The following is an 18,302-nucleotide window of genomic DNA, read 5'->3' as shown; positions in this document are numbered from 1 at the left end:
CAGGAAAGCTGGTAACAGGGAACCCAACGTCGAGAAGAGAGAGCATTGACATGTCATGGGGTTGTTAACCAATGTCATAAAACAATATGTGTACTGTTTGATGAGAAACTAGTTTGTTTTATAAACCTTCATCTAAAGTACAATTAAAAAAAAAAAAAGTTTGCCCTTTCAGCAGAATGGAGGAGCAAAATAAACTAGAAAAGTGAGGGACTTGAGGCAGAGAGCCAGAAAGGAGAATTTTACAATGCTCTGAGTATGGCTACAGTTTAAGCAGTGACAAAGAGAATAAAAAGGAGAAGACAGATTTAGGATGACAAAACAATAGGCCTCATTGATATTTTGAAGAGTGAAGACAGAGGAGTCAGGAATGTCTCCCAGGATTCTGCCTTGGCAGCCTGGATCTAGAAAAAAGAGAAGTAGAATATAAGACAATGAGTTCAGTTCTGGACACTCAATCAGTTAGGACTATTTTAGCTACAAATAACAGAAAATCTGACTGACAGTAGCTTAAACAAGTAGAAGTTTATTTTTCCTCCATAACAAAAAGCCTGGAGACAGCTGATTCCAGGCTTTGGGGAAGGAGCCCAACATGGTTATGAAGGACCCAGGTTCTTCCCATATTTCTGTTCTAACATCTTAGGGAGTCCACTCTTAAGTCTTAAGGTGGTTACTGCATTTCAACATATTTCTGTCTCCCAAGCTTAAGACTTTCCTGTGAGAGGCCATCAGAAGCCTTCTTAACATTTCTTTGGCCAAACTATACCCTATGTCTATATTAGAACAGGGAGCCCTGGTAGTGCAGTGGTTAAGCTGCTAACCAGAAGGTCAGTGGTTTGAATCCACCAGCAGCTCTGTGAGAGAAAAGACCTAATGATCTGCTCCCATAAAGACTACAGCCTAGAAACCCTATGAGGCAGTTCCACTCTGTCCTATAAGGTCACTATGAGTCAGAATCAACTCAATAGCACACAACAACATCATCCTAGATCAAACATTGGCAAAGCAAATGGCTTTGCAACCATGATTCATCCCTGGGCTGGTGGGGTTTTGTTGGCAAAGAAGAACAGAGGGTGGCTGTCAAGTAGGCCTCTAGTGAGGTCTGCCTAAGCTTTGTGAAGTTTGAGGTATCTATGAACTACTCAGAAGGAGCTTTCCAAGATGCTGTCTGGTGCTTTGAGAGAGAACTGCTACTGAGTTGTATATAGAATTGGAAGTCATCTATGCACAGGGGAGGTTGTGGAACTACAGACATATATGCAAATCTATGAAGAATGTGGTGCAGAAAGAGACAAGCCTAAGGACAATACTGAAGAGGACAGGACAGAAGCAGTAGTCTAAAAAAGAACATAAATGCAAGGAAGAAAGAAAACCAAGAGAGACCATTATCATAGGAAATAAGGGAGGGAGAGTTTTTTTAATTTTTGAGAAAAAGTGATCAACAGTGTCACATGCTGCAGAAAGATCAAATAAGACAAGGACTAGACAGTGTCACCTGGATATAGCAATTAGAGAGTCACTGGTACTTAAACAAGAATCACTTGATAGGAGCAGACTCTAGATTATAGGGGACTAAAGAGTGACTAGGGAGTGACCAGGCAATGGGAAACCAGAAATAGTTAGACTAGGCTTCTATTTCAAGAAGCTTGTCTATAGAAGAAGAGATACAAGACAGTAGCTAGAGAGGAAACCATTGCGTAGGGCATAGTGGTTTTCTTTATATTAGGAGAGACTTGAGTATATTTATATGATAAATGAAGAGATGTAATTGAGAGAGAATAGCTGAAATTTAAGAAAAGGGATCTCTGAGGGGCAGTTGCAAGTGTGGAGTGAAGAGGACAACTGTGAGTCAATGCTGCAATCCTCAAATAGTGTGAACAGGGAGTCTGAGCTCAAAACACAACTGAGAAACAGAATTGTAAAGCCATGTAAAGAAGTTTTGAACAAGATGGAATTATAAGGGCCTAGTAGTGACACCAAGGAACTTGAAGAATGCCAACAGCACTTCTGGATAATAAGCAAATTCTATTTAAGATGACTGGAAGCAAAACAATGACCTGCTAGACAGCCCGGTTTGAGTTAGACAACAGATGGAGAAAAAAGGTTGAGAATACAGTGGAGTTTGATCATAACAGGAAATGGGTTATAGGGAACACTGGTGGAAATGTTAGAAGAAAAGTGATCGGGAAAGTGAGAGATGGTAAAGACAAGGAAGTACAGAACTGAGTGGGGATGAATGGATGACCAAGGACTGGTGACGGGTAACAAGGATGGCTGGAATGACTGACATCCATGCTCCAACAACTCCAATACATGGTCAGCAGTATTGTAATCTTTTATCAGCGCTCCAATTAGAATGTTAAAGAAATGTTATTATAGAAGACATTTGAAGAGATCTTTACAAATGGCTCTGTATCCCCCAACACTCAGGAAGAAGAAATCATCCTTATCTCTGGGGAAAAAATAAAGACAGCCTCCTGCTGTAAGGTTTAGCCTGGGACCTAGAACACAACTATAACATTTTCCCCCACTTGACTCACATTATTGAGCTCATAGCACATGGCTGCATCATGCTAAACCATTTAAAAAAAAAAAAAAAAGTAACACCATCCGTGCCTTTAGGGAATTTATAATATCTAGAAATATGTACTCTAAGTTCTGGGAAACTGAATTTAAAGTGAACTTAAAACTATTTGGTGCGTTAGAGCAGTGCTTCTGAAACGTTAATGTATAAATAACTTCGGGATCTTATTAAAATGCAGATTCTAATTGCTGTTGTTGACTCTGACCCCTGGCGACTCTATGTGTGCACAGTAGAGCTGCTCCATAGGGTTTTCAAGGCTGTGACCTTTTGGAAGCAAATTTCTAGCTCAGTCCACCTCTCGGTAGATTCGAACTACCAACCTTTCGGCTAGTAGTCAAGCACTTAACCATTTGTGCCACCCAGGGGTTCCAGTTCTGACTCAGTGGATCTCATTCAATACAGCCTGACATTCTGCATTTCTAAAAAGTTTCCAGGTGATGCTGATATCGTTGGTCCATGGACATACTTTCAGTATCAAGGAGCTTAAAACTCTAGCAAAAAAAGATTCCTTGCTTTACCTTTTCTCTTTACACTGATATACAGAAGTCCTGAGAATCTTCTTTCCTTGCTGATCCTCTCATTCACTTTAAAAAAAAAATTTATCGTACTTTAAGTGAAAGTTTACCAGTTAAGTCAGTCTCTCATTAAAAAATTTATATACACCTTGCTATGTACTCCTAGTTGCTCTCCCCCTAATGAGACAGCACACTCCTTCTCTTCACCCTGTATTTCCGTGTCCATTCAGCCAGCTTCTGTCCCCCTCTGCCCTCTCCTCTCCCCTCCAGACAGGAGCTGCCCACACAGTCTCATGTGTGTACTTGATCCAAGAAGCCCACTCCTCACCGGCACCATTTTCTATCTTAATAGTCTGGTCCAATCCCTGTCTAATAAAAAAAAGGAGGGGGGCTAGAAATCATCACCAGGAGTTTTTCCTCTGAGCTACTACTAGCTACACACACTGCTTTCATGAATATGTCAAACATTTATCTCATGTGATTAAATACTTCTGTGGAACCTCTAATATTTCAAACAAAGCACCTAAATATTCAGTAAAAGAATAAGAGACTAGGAACAGCAATTAATTCTAGTTATGCCATATGGCAGTATAGAACACTGGCTGGAACCTGAAAACCCAATTTCACAAGAGTCTTACTTATTCTGAATTTTAATCATTTTAGGATCAGCAAACATATGCCTACCAACCTGCCCCATTTACACAAAATTCTGAAGAATAATCACAATGCACACTCAAAAAATGATTGGTTTTTCCCAAATGGACTTACAATTTCCCTCCTAGCAGATTCTCAAAATAAAGTAGCTGCTGACAGCTCCAGTTCAAACTCTCTATTAAATAAAATCTCCAAGAAGGTCTTCTTTTAGTACATAGTATCACTTGCTTTCTTACCATTTTCATCATCAGTTCACAAAATTACACAACTATAATTTTCTCTGATCCTGGATCTCGCAGTCCTGGGACTGCTTCAGGTGCTTACTCTCCTGTCCCTCTGAACTCCCTCCACCATGGCTGTCACTGCTGAGATACCCATTCCACCACAGTCTCTCTCTATTTTTCCTCTCTCCAGAATGGAGACATTACCATTTTCAGTATATACTCCATCCCCTGTCCTCTTAGAGCTAAGATACTTTCATCTCCTGTACATCTAATAACTTCAAGATAAGGACAGAGAAATCAGTTCTTGTTTTGTGAACTTTTGTCTCTGGTGCTTGAGAGACTGTCCTAATATTCCCTGAACATGTTTTAGTGATAACATTTACTGCACTAGGGCCAAAATGATTTTCTGCCACTTTCAATTCTAGTTCAATAAAAGAATAAGAGCTTTGTTTCTAACCCCTGTCATTTTTAATACCATAAAATGATTTAAAAAATGTAAAATTGAGTTCCATTTCCTACCGGACTACCAATCTCATATTAGCTTTCCTTTTATCAAATTTATGAGAAAAGTCAGAAATTGCCTTTCCTTAAAAAAAAAAAAAAATCAAAAATTTCAGGATCCCCTGGGCAGAATGTTTGAATTGAATTTCAGCTTTCAATAATTGCTGGCCTAGAAGTTTTAAAGAAGTATAAAAGTTGCATATTTCCTCTTAGTTATGTCAGAAACAACAAACTGAAGGATTATCCCCTAGTTTACCGTCATACAAAATAGCAAGGTTACTCCTCGAAGATTCCCATCCTAAAAAATTACAAATATGTATTATTATGTTCCCAAATCGAGGTAGTCTATGGTTTTCTGAAACCAGGGTGAAGTCTACATTTTCTAAAATATAAAGTCAAACCAGTGATCTTGATTTTTGTAACATGAAATTACGAAAAATTTCAAACATGCAGAAAAGTTAAAAGAACAGCCATATAAATCCACCTCCTACAGTTTGATTTTTTGAGTCATTTTTCTATATATCAGTTCTCTCATCAATGAAGAAACAAAGGTAACTTTCAGACACGGTAAAAACCAAACCAAACCAAACCCACTGCTTTCTAGTCGATTCTGACTCATAGCGACCTTATAGGACAAAGTAAAACTGCCTCACAGAGTTTCCAAGGAGCGGCTGGTAGATTTGAACTGTGACCTTTTGTGATTAGCAGCTGAGCTCTGAACCACTGTGCCACCAGGGCTCCTTAGACATGGTAGACAGTTTCAACTGCCAAACTGTAAAATGGGCCTTGTGGTTATGACAGAATTTACAAATGAGATTCACTCACTGATATAACTTAGAGAAATAGCTAATTAGAGATTATGTGGGCATAAAGTTTCTGTAAATTATAATGAGAACCTTAACAAGGCTCACAAACTCAGGAGGGAGCCTGAATCTGAGCATTTAATTATTATGCATTTTATATAAACCATGCTTTATCTATGACAAAAACAATTACGAGGCTGCAGTATTTAAGACCAGGTCACTCCAAGTGGGGATTTTGTAACAACAAAGCACTAGCACCAAATTGGGATTTTCCTGGCTTTGCAAAACGTTGGTAGTGCTGGTTTGTAAATTCCCTCTTAATTGTCTGACTACAGTAAGAGTTGCCACTGGGATGGCTGTTCCTTTTCTTATGAGCTGTTGGTTCCCCTATGCTGATTTTTTTTTTTTTTTTTTTCCTTTCAGAAGATTGGCCCTGAAAGGGGCACCCTTTGAAGCCTGAAGAATCAAAGCTACTGCAAAGCACTGCTGAGAGATCTGAAAGAAATATGAAGAAACTACATCAGACCTGAGGCAATAGGCTGAGATTTTCCCAAACAGGTCAGCAGTTGGTCTGTAAAATATTCCCGTTGCAAAGGAGGTGATGACATCTTGTATAAATCAAAAGCCAAAACCCTGAGATATCTCATTTCCATTTTAAATACACGGGGTTAAATACGGATATCTTGCACTCAGAAAGTTCCTGTGGGATTGATTTTTTTTTTTTCTTTTCCTATCTTCTCTGAACCTTTTGCTGAGAGTAATAAGCAGGCTCACATTTCATTATCAACCCTGCTAGCACTGCACTTCGGGGAGACTAGATGAGGCTACACAGTAGGAGAGAAGATTCAGCTTCTAAAGAAGAAATGATTCACACGGAGTGATTATAAAAGCCCACTTTAGGCCCAACTCATTTTCGACAAAATCATGAGATAAAATAAAATCCCAAGGAAATGAAATTTCCTGAATCATTTTCCAAATTAAAAAGAAAATTTCATAGTGACATCATGAAAGAAATCAAATAGAGATTTTAAGGTTTAGTAGGCATTGTTTGCATTTTTGCAACATTTGTAAAAAATTTAATTCCAAACAAGATTTTGGGGAGGTGACCTAGAAAGAAAACATAAGATCACCAATAGAAGAATCTTCAATTGTTGTGGAAATTATATACAAAGAGCAATACATATAGAAAGTGTTAGGGAAACAGCATCAGAACAAAGAGTATAGTTCCTGACAGCTGATCCAGCCCATTTCCTTCCCATTTGCTCCAGTTTCACTTCATCACAGAAAGTGGATACAGAATGGGACTGTATTAGAAGCAAGAGAAAACATGTAAATCAGAGAAAACCACAATCAGGAAGGCCCCAAGCCACAAAGTTCCTGGAAATCCACAAATAGATGAATGCAGAGAGGCATTTTTTCTTTGGCTTCCTACAAGCAGAGAAAATAATATAGCAGAGACAAAAGACTAGCTCCATATCAAATGAGACTAAAATCAAGGCCAGTGCAAACGGTGGTAAAAGGAAGACAGTAATTTCATATGAATGATCCTTTTTACACAATGCATGAATTAAAAGCCTCCATTTACAGACAAAAAGAAAAGCTTCATATAGTAAAAAATGGACACCAACGGTTTTCTGAGACTTTCTAAGAAGAATCCATATTGAGCAGATAACAGGAATGTGCCCAAGTGCTAATGCTGGGTTAAATTCCATTAGAAATAAAGCAAATTTCAGCAACCTAACTAAACGGTTGGAGAACAGTGCTCAGCTTATTAAAGACAACCCAATGGGGGAGTCCAACCAGCAGGGCGCGGGTTCGGCTACCTGCCTAACTACTGGTCACATGTCAAAATTCCTTTTTACTCTTGACAGAACATACAGTTCTGTTTAAGGAGCTCAGTCCTAGAAAGAATTACATATGGCCTCGTTGTGCTAGTGATCCAAAAACTCTCTTAAAATTGCACTTTCCTGAGCTTTAATCTAAAATTTTAAAGACTTAAAATTAAAATATCATAAACGCACTTTTATTATTAGCCATTTATTCTGAATCACCAAGGACTATACTGGTTATTACATTAAAAATTATTGAGAAGCTTTTCTATGTTTTTAATAAAAAGTTTTGAAAGGAGCAAATGTATTCATCCAAGATTAAAAAAAAAAACTATACTCATTGCTTAGCATGAGAAATACGAAAATATTGCTGCGTTTCAGAGTTACTGATATATAATGTTCATTTTATGAGACACTCAGCAGGAGAAACTTCTGTCCACTAATACTACCACAATGCCCCAGTGCAAAAGGGAAAAAAGGGTCTGTTTAATCTTGGAGTTGCTACCAAATCCAAGATACTCTCACAAGTGAAAGAAGAAGGAAAATAATCACCATCATAAAATCAAAAGGTGAGTTATACATTTAAAGTCTGCTTAGAACAGAGAACTTGCCATGAAGGAACACATAAGAAGATCACCTTCCTTTCCAGGTCTTAAAAGTTAAGTCAAGAGACCAACAGCGGTTAATATTTTATCAATCTCACCTATAGAACATTTTAGACTAAAGGAGCAATAACACCTAATGACCAGCTAAGTAGATTTCAAAAATCTTTAACACAATTGTGCAATCTCAATATATATTAACTGAATAAAAGAAAACCCATATAGGTATCTGGCATATAACTGATCAGTTGAGAGATAACACTGAAGTTGTAGGTTTTTGTTTTCTTCCTTCCTTTTAAGGATGGGAGGGAGAGATAGGACTGAGAATCAAGAAATGAAGTATTAATCTTCAAGATGTGGTCCAACCGTTGCTGTCTTTTCAGAGTCTTTAAGCTTAGATGGACTGTACAAGTACCTCCTATTCTTTCTTCTGAGTTGACAATAAAGCTCCAGTATAAGTAGCAAAATTAAACCACAGAAAAAGGTATCAAGAGCAAATCTCAAAACTTGTAACACAAATGTACTAAAAGCACATTATACATTTAAAAAAAACAACAAAAAACAAACTCCTTGCCACTGAGTTAATTTCAACTCATGGCAATCCCACGGGTTACAGAGCAGAAGTGCTCCATACAGTTTTCTCAGCTGTGTTCTTTACGGAAGCAAATCTCTTCTGAAGCGTCTCCGGGTGGCTTTGAACTGCCAAACTTTAGGTTAGCATCCAAGCACAATTACACTTTAGTTCACTTAATAAGCCTACTTCATCTGAATATGTTTTGTTTTGGGGGTTTTAAGCTCAATAACCAACACTTAAGGGAAAAAAACTCTTTATGTAATTAATGGTAGTGATATTTATAGTACACTACTTTAAACTTTTTCTCTGAAGAGTTTTATTAAACTAACTTGTCTTTCTGCCTATAATACAAAGACTTCGGAATTATCTAGTCTTCAGCTAAATCCTGTTTTAAAACTGAAAAAAAGCAATGTTAAACTGAAGAGAAAAACGTGAAGTTCCCAAAGAAAGCCTGAATTATTTTTAAGAGGTTTGTACTAGCGTATCATGTTTCACACAGGGCCATACACTAGCCACCCACAATGAGACATGTTCAAGATACTATTTCACCTGTACTTTAAATGTCCTGGGTTTTGTGGGTTTTATGCCATAACCCTTTGCATAAAGTTATTTCTTTATTTCTTTCTATTTCAGTATGCTATAAATCTACCTGTCTCTTCTTGGAACTCCTTTAGCATTATTAAGTTTCAAAGAAGGAAACAATACTCCAAGTTTGTTTCCATTGGCTCTGGCCTTCACTTCCAACAGTGAGAATAAATGACTAGTTGTCCCAAAAAGGGCCATCAAGAGAGAATTTATCCCTACCACAAAAATAAAAATATTCTATTTTCTTCATCCCTTCCCCCACTCTCAAAGTATTCTTGCTGTCAGATGGCCTCCACTGAATCAAACATTTAAGAAATGCTCTACCGTCTCTCCAAATGCATAAGAATGACATCAAGCTTCTGAGTGTAGATCATGTCTGCCTCATTCCAGGTGTCTAACATCTGATGCTAATCCTGCAGTGACCACCGTAATAAAGCAGGAGGAGCCTTTGCCTGGCTTTCATCCTAACCATTCTCTAAGGAGATGAATGAAAACTTGGACTTGGAATGTGAAAGACTTTAGTTCTTAGGTTTAAATGAGAAGGCAGTTTGAAGAACAGCAATGAAAATCACAGCTCAGAACATCAAAATACTCGCAACAGGGCTTCGTTTCCTTGGAATCACAGAAATTGCCATCAGTTTTGTCTTACATGGAAAGCATTACCCTTCACTGATAACATTTTCAAGGCAAAAAATTACATGCAAATACAGGTAAGACTTTAGTTTTTGTTCTGACGTCTAGGAAGAGAGAGAATACCTAAGCTACTTGGACTGAAAAACAGATGAGCACTTGGAGGACACCTATGACTCGACACAACGATCATCTCCTGTGGTCAGTCACTCTACACAACAGAAAGGTGGCAAATAGCGCACTGTAACCACTATGATGGAGTCAGATGCTTTAACTTACAGCAAGTTCACAACTGTGGCGAATACTACTCAATTCTGAGCCAGCCATAAATATTAGGGCCAAGCTCCTATAGCTTACCAAGAATCAGAGACAGTGCTATTTTTACTTCTCTCCACCCTTTTCACTCTCGAGCAGCTCAACATTATGGAAGAATGAAAGCAGGAAAACAGTAAAGATAGAAGTGGGAAATAATACCCCCCCACCAAAAAATAGTATTTTTATTTATCTAGTGGCTTTCCCAGATCATCCCGCTAAAGGTTTCTTACTAACCTTCCAAATAAGCACTGAAGAGTGAAATTAAAGTTTTAGATAGGTTCCTATCCAAAAAAATCTACCAAAAACCTAAAATACTATTGCTTTAATATGACTAAAGATAAAAAATTTTAATCACTTTCAATAATTTTTTTCATGTTACTTGGCAGTTTGCTATATACTCTCAGATTTGATGCCTACCGAGTTTGTTTTCATCTCCAGCTTTTTAGGGGAGATACAACTGCCACGTAACAAAAGTAAATGTGGCTGGCATTTTGCAAGCTTTCAGTACTTTCAAACCAATCAGTACCAATACATATAAACCCAAGTGCATAATGCTGACCAGCCATAAACGGGGCTATGGAGGTAATATGGCTAAAGACGGGGGTTCTGTAAAAGAAAGTTTACATTAGTGGCATGATGATTGAATGGGGGATATAAGGCAATTTCAAACAGTTTGCCAAAGGAAAGTCTCATTTTTCCATTTTCTTGTATAGTATCTAATTTCTGGCTGCTCATTTCCTCAGTGATCTGATAATTATGAAATTCTAAATAAAGTGTCATCTTTCTTGCAACAAATCAATGAACAGAAAACTCCCATCAACAAGGCAGATGTTTCCTAAACCTCTTGCTGATGATTTCCTGAATGTCTACCTCACAAACCACACAGCAAGTTCTTTGAGAATGAGGAACCCTCTGTACCATAAAAAAATACAGCTTCAAAGTATTCGTGTGTGTCTATGTGTGCATTCAAAGAGAGGACTAAGAAGGATATGAAACTGACGGTAAAGAGTTACCATAAATTCTCCTTTTATTACCAGTTTAAGATTAAAATTTAGCCCTTTCCTACTGCTGTGGTACAAATATGGGAACTGTTTATTTGTCCCTACAAATGCAGTACAAGTTTTTTGCATTCCTTATCCCAGAAACAATTATACCAAATAACACCACCATATACACAATTATATTTAGGGTAGCCTCTCCCTATAACACAATCTAAAATAGATTCCACCTTGATTCCTCATGCCATCCTTATAATAATCCTGTCATGCAAAGACAAAACTTGTGAAAATAAAAAATTCTGTAAGTTAATAACTAAGCCTTTAGGTACACAGTAAGCCTAAACTTACCTACTAACAAAGTAACATATTATGGAGAAATGTGTTTTAAACACTCTTCCAGCCTACCAAAAATTAAAGATACTCCCATTTTTGCTGAAAGTCCCTATATTCTGCATTCTGTTGGTTTCAATTATTCAGGGCAACCCAGGCTGATAATTACACAGTCCCCAGTTGCTGACTAAAAGTGATGCTTAATTAGCGAGCAGGAAAGATCGATTAAGATCCAGCAGGGCATCTTGCGAGGGTCTCTGACATTCCTGGAGGGAATAAATTCTGGCTGTGCCCTTCCAAAGGATAAAATCCCAAGCTTCTAAGGTGCTTCAATGATGTTTTTAAAGTAGATGCTAAGAACAGTCAGCCACGCAAATTAAATCCCAGTCATAACCCTGCAGGTGCTCTTCCTTTTCTAAAAGCGCTCAGTTCAAACACTCTGAACCACATGGCTGCCAGGTGAGAAAAGGTTAAAGTAACACTCACTTATCCCTGAATCTCATTCAGCTACCACATTTCAAGCAAGAAGTAATCGGGAAATTTGTTGTGAAGTAAGATTTTTATTTCTTTCTCCCCCAAGCAAGTGTACGCACCTATCAGATGCTTACATTCTAAAATGTACAAACTAGGTCAGGGCTTCTTATTAAAAAAAAAAACAACTTAATGCACATGATACTCCCCCCTAGTCTAAAAATAAAACATTCCAATATGGTCAAAGACTCAACTGGATGAGTTTGGTTTAAGTTTTCTATTAGGGAAGGAGATGTAGAAATAAAATCAGGACCAAAAATCCTAACAAAAAATGATTATCTCATACTACTAACACCTTCTCTTTAGTAATTTGAACAAATGTAAATGTTTAGCTTTCACCATTTTTTAGTACAATACAAAGGTATTCAGTTAATGCCAACATAAAAATCCAAGGCTAAAAACAAATTATCTTAAGATACATACTTATCAAAATATCTTTATTTTTTTTTATTAACTTTTATTGAGCTTCAAGTGAACATTTACAAATCAAGTCAAACTGTCACATATAAGTTTATATACACCTTACTCCGTACTCCCACTTGCTCTCCCCCTTCCAGTCTCTCCTTTCGTGACCTTTTTGCCAGCTTGCAACTCTCTCTATCCTCCCATCCCCCCTCCAGACAGGAGATGCCAACACAGTCTCAAGTGTCCACCTGATACAAGTAGCTCACTCTTCATCAGCATCTCTCTCCTACTCACTGTCCAGTCCCTTTCATGTCTGATGAGTTGTCTTCGGGAATGGTTCCTGTCCTGGGCCAACAAAAGGTGTGGGGACCATGACCGCCGGCATTCCTCTAGTCTCAGTCAGACCATTAAGTCTGGTCTTTTTATGAGAATTTGGGGTCTGCAGCCCATTGATCTCCTGCTCCCTCAGGGGTTCTCTGTTGTGCTCCCTGTCAGGGCAGTCATTGGTTGTGGCCAGGCACCAACTAGTTCTTCTAGTCTCAGGATGATGTAGGTCTCTGGATCCTGTGGCCCTTTCTGTCTCTTGGGCTCATAGTTATCGTGTGACCTTGGTGTTCTTCATTCTCCTTTGATTCAGGTGGGTTGAGACCAATTGATGCATCTCAGATGGCCGCTTGTTAGCATTTAAGACCCCAGACGCCACATTTCAAAGCGGGATGCAGAATGTTTTCATAATAGAATTATTTTGCCCATTGACTTAGAAGTCCCCTTAAACCATGGTCCCCAAACCCCCTCCCTTGCTCCGCTGACCTTTGAAGCATTCAGTTTATCCCGGAAACTTAAAATATCTTTATTTTGATAAACTAACTACACTATGCTTGCCTCCAATTAATTCAGTAAACCTAAGCTTCTACCAAATATAAAGAACTATGACATGTGTGTCTTAGTTGGTTAATTTATACAATATTAAAATAGGTTTCACTGATTATAAGTTGTTTTAAAGCATATGAAGAAGAATAATGGAACCAGTTTATACAAACCTGGCTTTGATTTGCTGAAAGCCCCGCAGAATATGTTCTCTGTGATCTCTTGCACTAGCACTGAGGTTCTCATTCCGCAAACCTTCCAACAGGAACTCTTCAGCATCTAAAATAAAAGGAAAGTTGGTCAACATAAAAGAAGCTAAGGGAAAAAGAAAAAAATCTGAAGGATTAATAGGTATTTTTTCTCTTTTAAAAACCTGATACATACCTATAAGTGACACACTCTGATAATCCAAGACCTTGCTATGGGTTTAGAAAGCTAGAGCATATATTAACCACAAGAAATAACTGTTTTCTAAGCAATTTTAAAGAAACATTTAAATGTGAGTTACTACTGATGGCAGAGGATGGGCTATCAATTTTATAAACATGTAAATATTACAAACCAGTCACAGAAGGTCACAGGCCAATAAAAGCTAGAAAGAAATACCAATAAATAGAGCTGAAATAAAAAATAGGGTTGAACTACAGAATCAAGAACAAAAAGGGCAGGCATTCAAACAAGAGAAATTAATTAGCAGATACATCATCAATGAAAATGACAATGCAACCAAGTGAAGGAACCCACATGGAAAAGAAAAATGTATCCAAGAGAAGGAAACTGCAATTAATATGAGCATACATTATAAAATAGGGACATGCTTAAAATATATAATATGAAACAAATCAATGTTATGCTGAAGAAAAATTGGACATCTACAAATTTTCAAAAACAAAATACACTTGTAATTATTATAACTGCCAGAAATACTAGCTACGTACTTTAGTCTGCATAAAAAGGATTATCGTCTCTAAAAAGCATATAAATAAGAGTTTAAATTTTTCACTTCCAAACACTGTGCCAGTAATATAGAACTGTATCATATATACCATCAAAATAATGTTATGAATTTGTACGGTTGGGTTACAGAAGCAGACCTAAAAATTTGTTTTATGTTCACATCATTCAACACCAAACAAAAATTCTAGAGAGCCATCACCAGGAATTTTGATGAGGTAGAAAGTTCTAGAAATTGAGAATTTCACAGAGGACTACTGTCAGCTTCAAAGCCCTGCATCACATCTATTCCATACATCATTTAATAGGTTTCTCTAGGGTCCTCTGAGTACTAAAGAATGGGGAAATGGGAAGCTGAATTAAAAGGCAAAAATAACATGCCATATTAGCAGAATAAAGGACAAAAACTACAGGATCATCTCAATAGACTTAGAAAAATGCTTTTGACAAAGTTCAACACCCCTTCATGATAAAAACACTCTATAAACTAGGAATACAAGGGAACTTCCTCAACCTGATAAAGGACATTTATAAAAAACCAACAGCTAACATCATACTTAACAGTGAAAGACTGAATGTTTTCCTGCTAAGATCAAGAACAAGACAAAGATGTCTACTTGCCACTTATACTGAACAATGTACTGGTGGTGATAGCCAGGGAAATTAGACAAGAAAATGAAATAAAAGGCATTCATGTTGGAAAAGAAGAAGTAAAATTATCTCTATTTGCAGGTGGCATAATCTTACACATAAAACCCACCCAAACTTGCTGATGTCAAGTCGACTCCGACTCACAGCGACCCTATCAGACAAAGCAGAACTGTTCCGTAGGGTTTCCAAGGCTGCAATCTTCACAGAAGCAGACTGCCACATCTTTCTCCCACGGAGCAGCTGGTGGGTTCAAACCCCTGACCTTTTGGTTAGCAGCCGAGTGCTTAACCATTGCTCCTTAAACTTTCATATAGAGAACTCTAAAGAATTCACTCAAAAAAAAAAAAAAAAACTATCAGAACTAATAAACAAGCTCAGTAAGTTTGCAGGTACAAGATCAATACACAAAAATCAATTGTATTTCTATTCAGCAGCAACAAACAAACCAAAAATGAAATTAAGAAAACAATTTCATTTAAAAGAGCATAAAAATAATTAAGTATTTAGGAACAAGGATAAATGTAAAATTTATATTCTGAAAACTATAAACCATTGCTGAGAGAAATTAAAAAATATCTAAATAAATGGAAAGACATCCCATGTTCATGGTTCAAAATGCTTAATATTATTAAGATGGCAATACTCCCCAAACTGATCTACACATTCAGTGTAATCCTTATAAAAATCCCAGTTAACTTTTCTGCAGAAATTGGTAAGCTGATTCCAAATTTCATCTGGAAATTGAAGCAACCTAGGATATCTAAAACAAACTTAGAAAAAAGGATAAAGTTGGAAGACTTAGCACTTCCTAATTTCAAAACTTACTACACCAATAAAGACACTGTGATACTGGCATAAGTATAGATGTATAGATCAAAGGAATAAAACGGAGAATCTAAAAATAAACCTTCATATTTATGGTGAATTAATTTTTGACAAGGGTACTGAGACAATTCAATGGGGAAAGAGTAGTCTTTTCAACAAAGGCGCTGGGACAACTGGATATCTGCATGAAAAGAATGAAACTGGACTCCCATCTCATACTATATATAAGAATTAACAAAAAAATGGATCAGACCAATGGAAGAGAATTGAGAATCCAGACATAAATCCATCCACATATCAGCAGCTGATATTTGACGAAGGCCCAAAGTCAGTTAAATGGGGACCAGACAGTCTTTTTAACAAATGGTGCTGGCATAACTGGATATCCATCTGCAAAAAAATGAAACAAGACCCATACCTCACATCAAGCACAAAAACTAACTCAAAATTCATCAAAAACCAAAATATAAAATCTAAAACAAAAAAGATCATGGAAGAAAAAATAGGGACAATGTTAGGAGCCCTAATACACGGCATAAACAGTATACAAAACATTACTAACAATGCAGAAGAGAAACTAGATAACCGGGAGCTCCTAAAAATCAAACACCTATGCTCATCCAAAGACTTCACCAAAAGAGTAAAAAGAAAAGATTACCTACAGACTGGGAAAAAGTTTTTAGCTATGACATTTCCGATCAGCACCTGAGCTCTAAAATCTACATGATACTGCAAAAACTCAACTACAAAAAGACAAATAGCCCAATTAAAAAATGGACAAAAGATATAAACAGGCACTTCACTAAAGAAGACATTCAGGTAGCTAACAGATACATGAGGAAATGCTCACGATCATTAGCCTTTAGAGAAATGCAAATCAAAACTACAATGAGAGGACTAAACCAAAAGCAAAGAAGCTTCCTGAATAAACTGAATGCTTCAAAGGCCAGCGTAGCAGGGGCAGGGGTCTGGGGACCATGGTTTCAGAGGACATCTAAGTCAATTGGCATAATAAAATCTATTAAGAAAACATTCTGCATCCCACTTTGGAGAGGGGCGTCTGGGGTCTTAAACGCTAGCAAGCGGCCATCTAAGATGCATCAATCGGTCTCAACCCACCTGGATCAAGGGAGAATGAACAACACCAAGGACACAAGGCGATTACGAGCCCAAGAGACAGAGAGGGCCACATGAACCAGAAACTACATCATCCTGAGACCAGAAGAACTAGATGGTGCCCGGCTACAACCGATGACTGCCCTGACAGGGAACACAACAGAGAACCCCTGTGGGAGCAGGAGAGCAGTGGGATGCAGACCCCAAATTCTCATAAAAAGACCAGACTTAATGGTCTGACTGAGACTAGAAGGACCCCGGTGGTCATGGCCCCCAGACCTTCTGTTGGCCCAGGACAGGAACCATTCCTGAAGCCAACTCTTCAGATATGGATTAGACTGGACAATGGGTTGGAGAGGGATGCTGGTGAAGAGTGAGCTTCTTGGATCAGGTGGACACTTGAGACTATGTTGGCATCTCCTGCCTGGAGGGGAGATGAGAGGGTGGAGGGGGCTAGAAGCTGGAGGAATGGACACGAAAAGAGAGAGTGGAGGGAGAGAGCGGGCTGTCTCAGTAGGGGGAGAGTAACTGGGAGTGTGTAGCAAGGTATACATGGGGTTTTGTGTGAGAGACTGACTTGATTTGTAAACTTTCACTTAAAGCACAATAAAAATTAAAAAACAAAAAAACTACAATGAGATTCCATCTCACTCCAACAAGGCTAGCATTAATCCAAAAAAACACAAAATAATAAATCTTGGAGAGGTTGTGGAGAGACTGGAACACTTATACACTGCTGGTAGGAATGTAAAATGGTACAACCACTTTGGAAATTGATTTGGCGCTTCCTTAAAAAGCTAGAAATAGAACTACCATACAATCCAGCAGTCCCACGCCTTGGTATATATCCTAGAGAAATAAGAGCCTTTACATGAACAGATATACGCACACCCATGTTCATTGTAGCACCATTTAAAATAACAAAAAATGGAAGCAACCAAGGTGCCCATCAACAGATCAATGAATAAATAATGGTATATTCACACAATGGAATGCCACTCATCGATAAAGAGCAGTGATGAATCTGTGAAACATTTCATCACATGGAGGAATCTGGAAGGCATAATGCTGAGTGAAATTAGTCAGTTGCACAAGGACAAATATTGTATAAGACCACTATTAGAAGAACTCGAGAAATAGTTCAAACAGAGAAGAAAATATTCTTTGAGTGTTACGAGATGGGGGAGGGAGGGGGGAGGAAGAGGGGTTTACACTAATTAGGTAACAGATAAGAACTATTTTAGGTGAAGGGAAAGACAACACACAGTACAGGAGAGGTCAGCACAACTGGACCAAACGAGAAGCAAAGAAGTTTCCTGAATAAACTGAACGCTTCAAAGGCCAGCGTAGCAGGGGCAGGGCTTTGGGGACCATGGTTTCTCTATTAAGAAAACATTCTGCATCCCACTTTGGAGAGTGGCTTCTAGGGTCTTAAATGCTAGCAAGCGGTCATCTAAGATGCATCAATTGCTCTCAACCCACCTGGACCAAAGGAGAATGAAGAACACCAAAGACACAAGGTAATTATGAGCCCAAGAGACAGAAAGGGCCACATAAACCAGAGGCTACATCTGCCTGAGACCAGAAGAACTAGATGGTGCCTGGCTACAACCGATGACTTTCCTGACAGGGAACACAACAGAGAACCCCTGAGGAAGCAGGAGAGCAGTGGGATGCAGACCCTAAATTCTCATAAAAAGACTAGACTTAAAGGTCTGACTGAGACTAAAAGCACCCCAGTGGTCATGGTCCCCAGACTTTCTGTTAGCCCAAGACAGGAATCATTCCCAAAGCCAACTCTTCAGACAGGGA

The 18,302-nt window shown here is 38.1% G+C and overlaps 1 protein-coding gene across 1 annotated transcript in view; it reads right to left on the bottom strand.

The window, feature by feature from the left end:
• SKAP1 (src kinase associated phosphoprotein 1) overlaps positions 1–18,302 on the bottom strand; it is a 298,649-nt gene that overhangs the window by 235,829 nt on the left and 44,518 nt on the right. The window contains exon 2 of the mRNA XM_049861482.1: positions 13,118–13,223. Within this exon, the coding sequence (XP_049717439.1) occupies positions 13,118–13,223 (106 nt within the window). The remainder of the gene's footprint in view (positions 1–13,117; positions 13,224–18,302) is intronic.

The sequence above is a fragment of the Elephas maximus genome, chromosome 19, assembly GCF_024166365.1.
Source record: "Elephas maximus indicus isolate mEleMax1 chromosome 19, mEleMax1 primary haplotype, whole genome shotgun sequence".
NCBI lineage: Eukaryota > Metazoa > Chordata > Mammalia > Proboscidea > Elephantidae > Elephas > Elephas maximus.
Note: the sequence above shows the minus strand (reverse complement) of the source record. Positions and strands in the feature narration are given on the sequence as shown.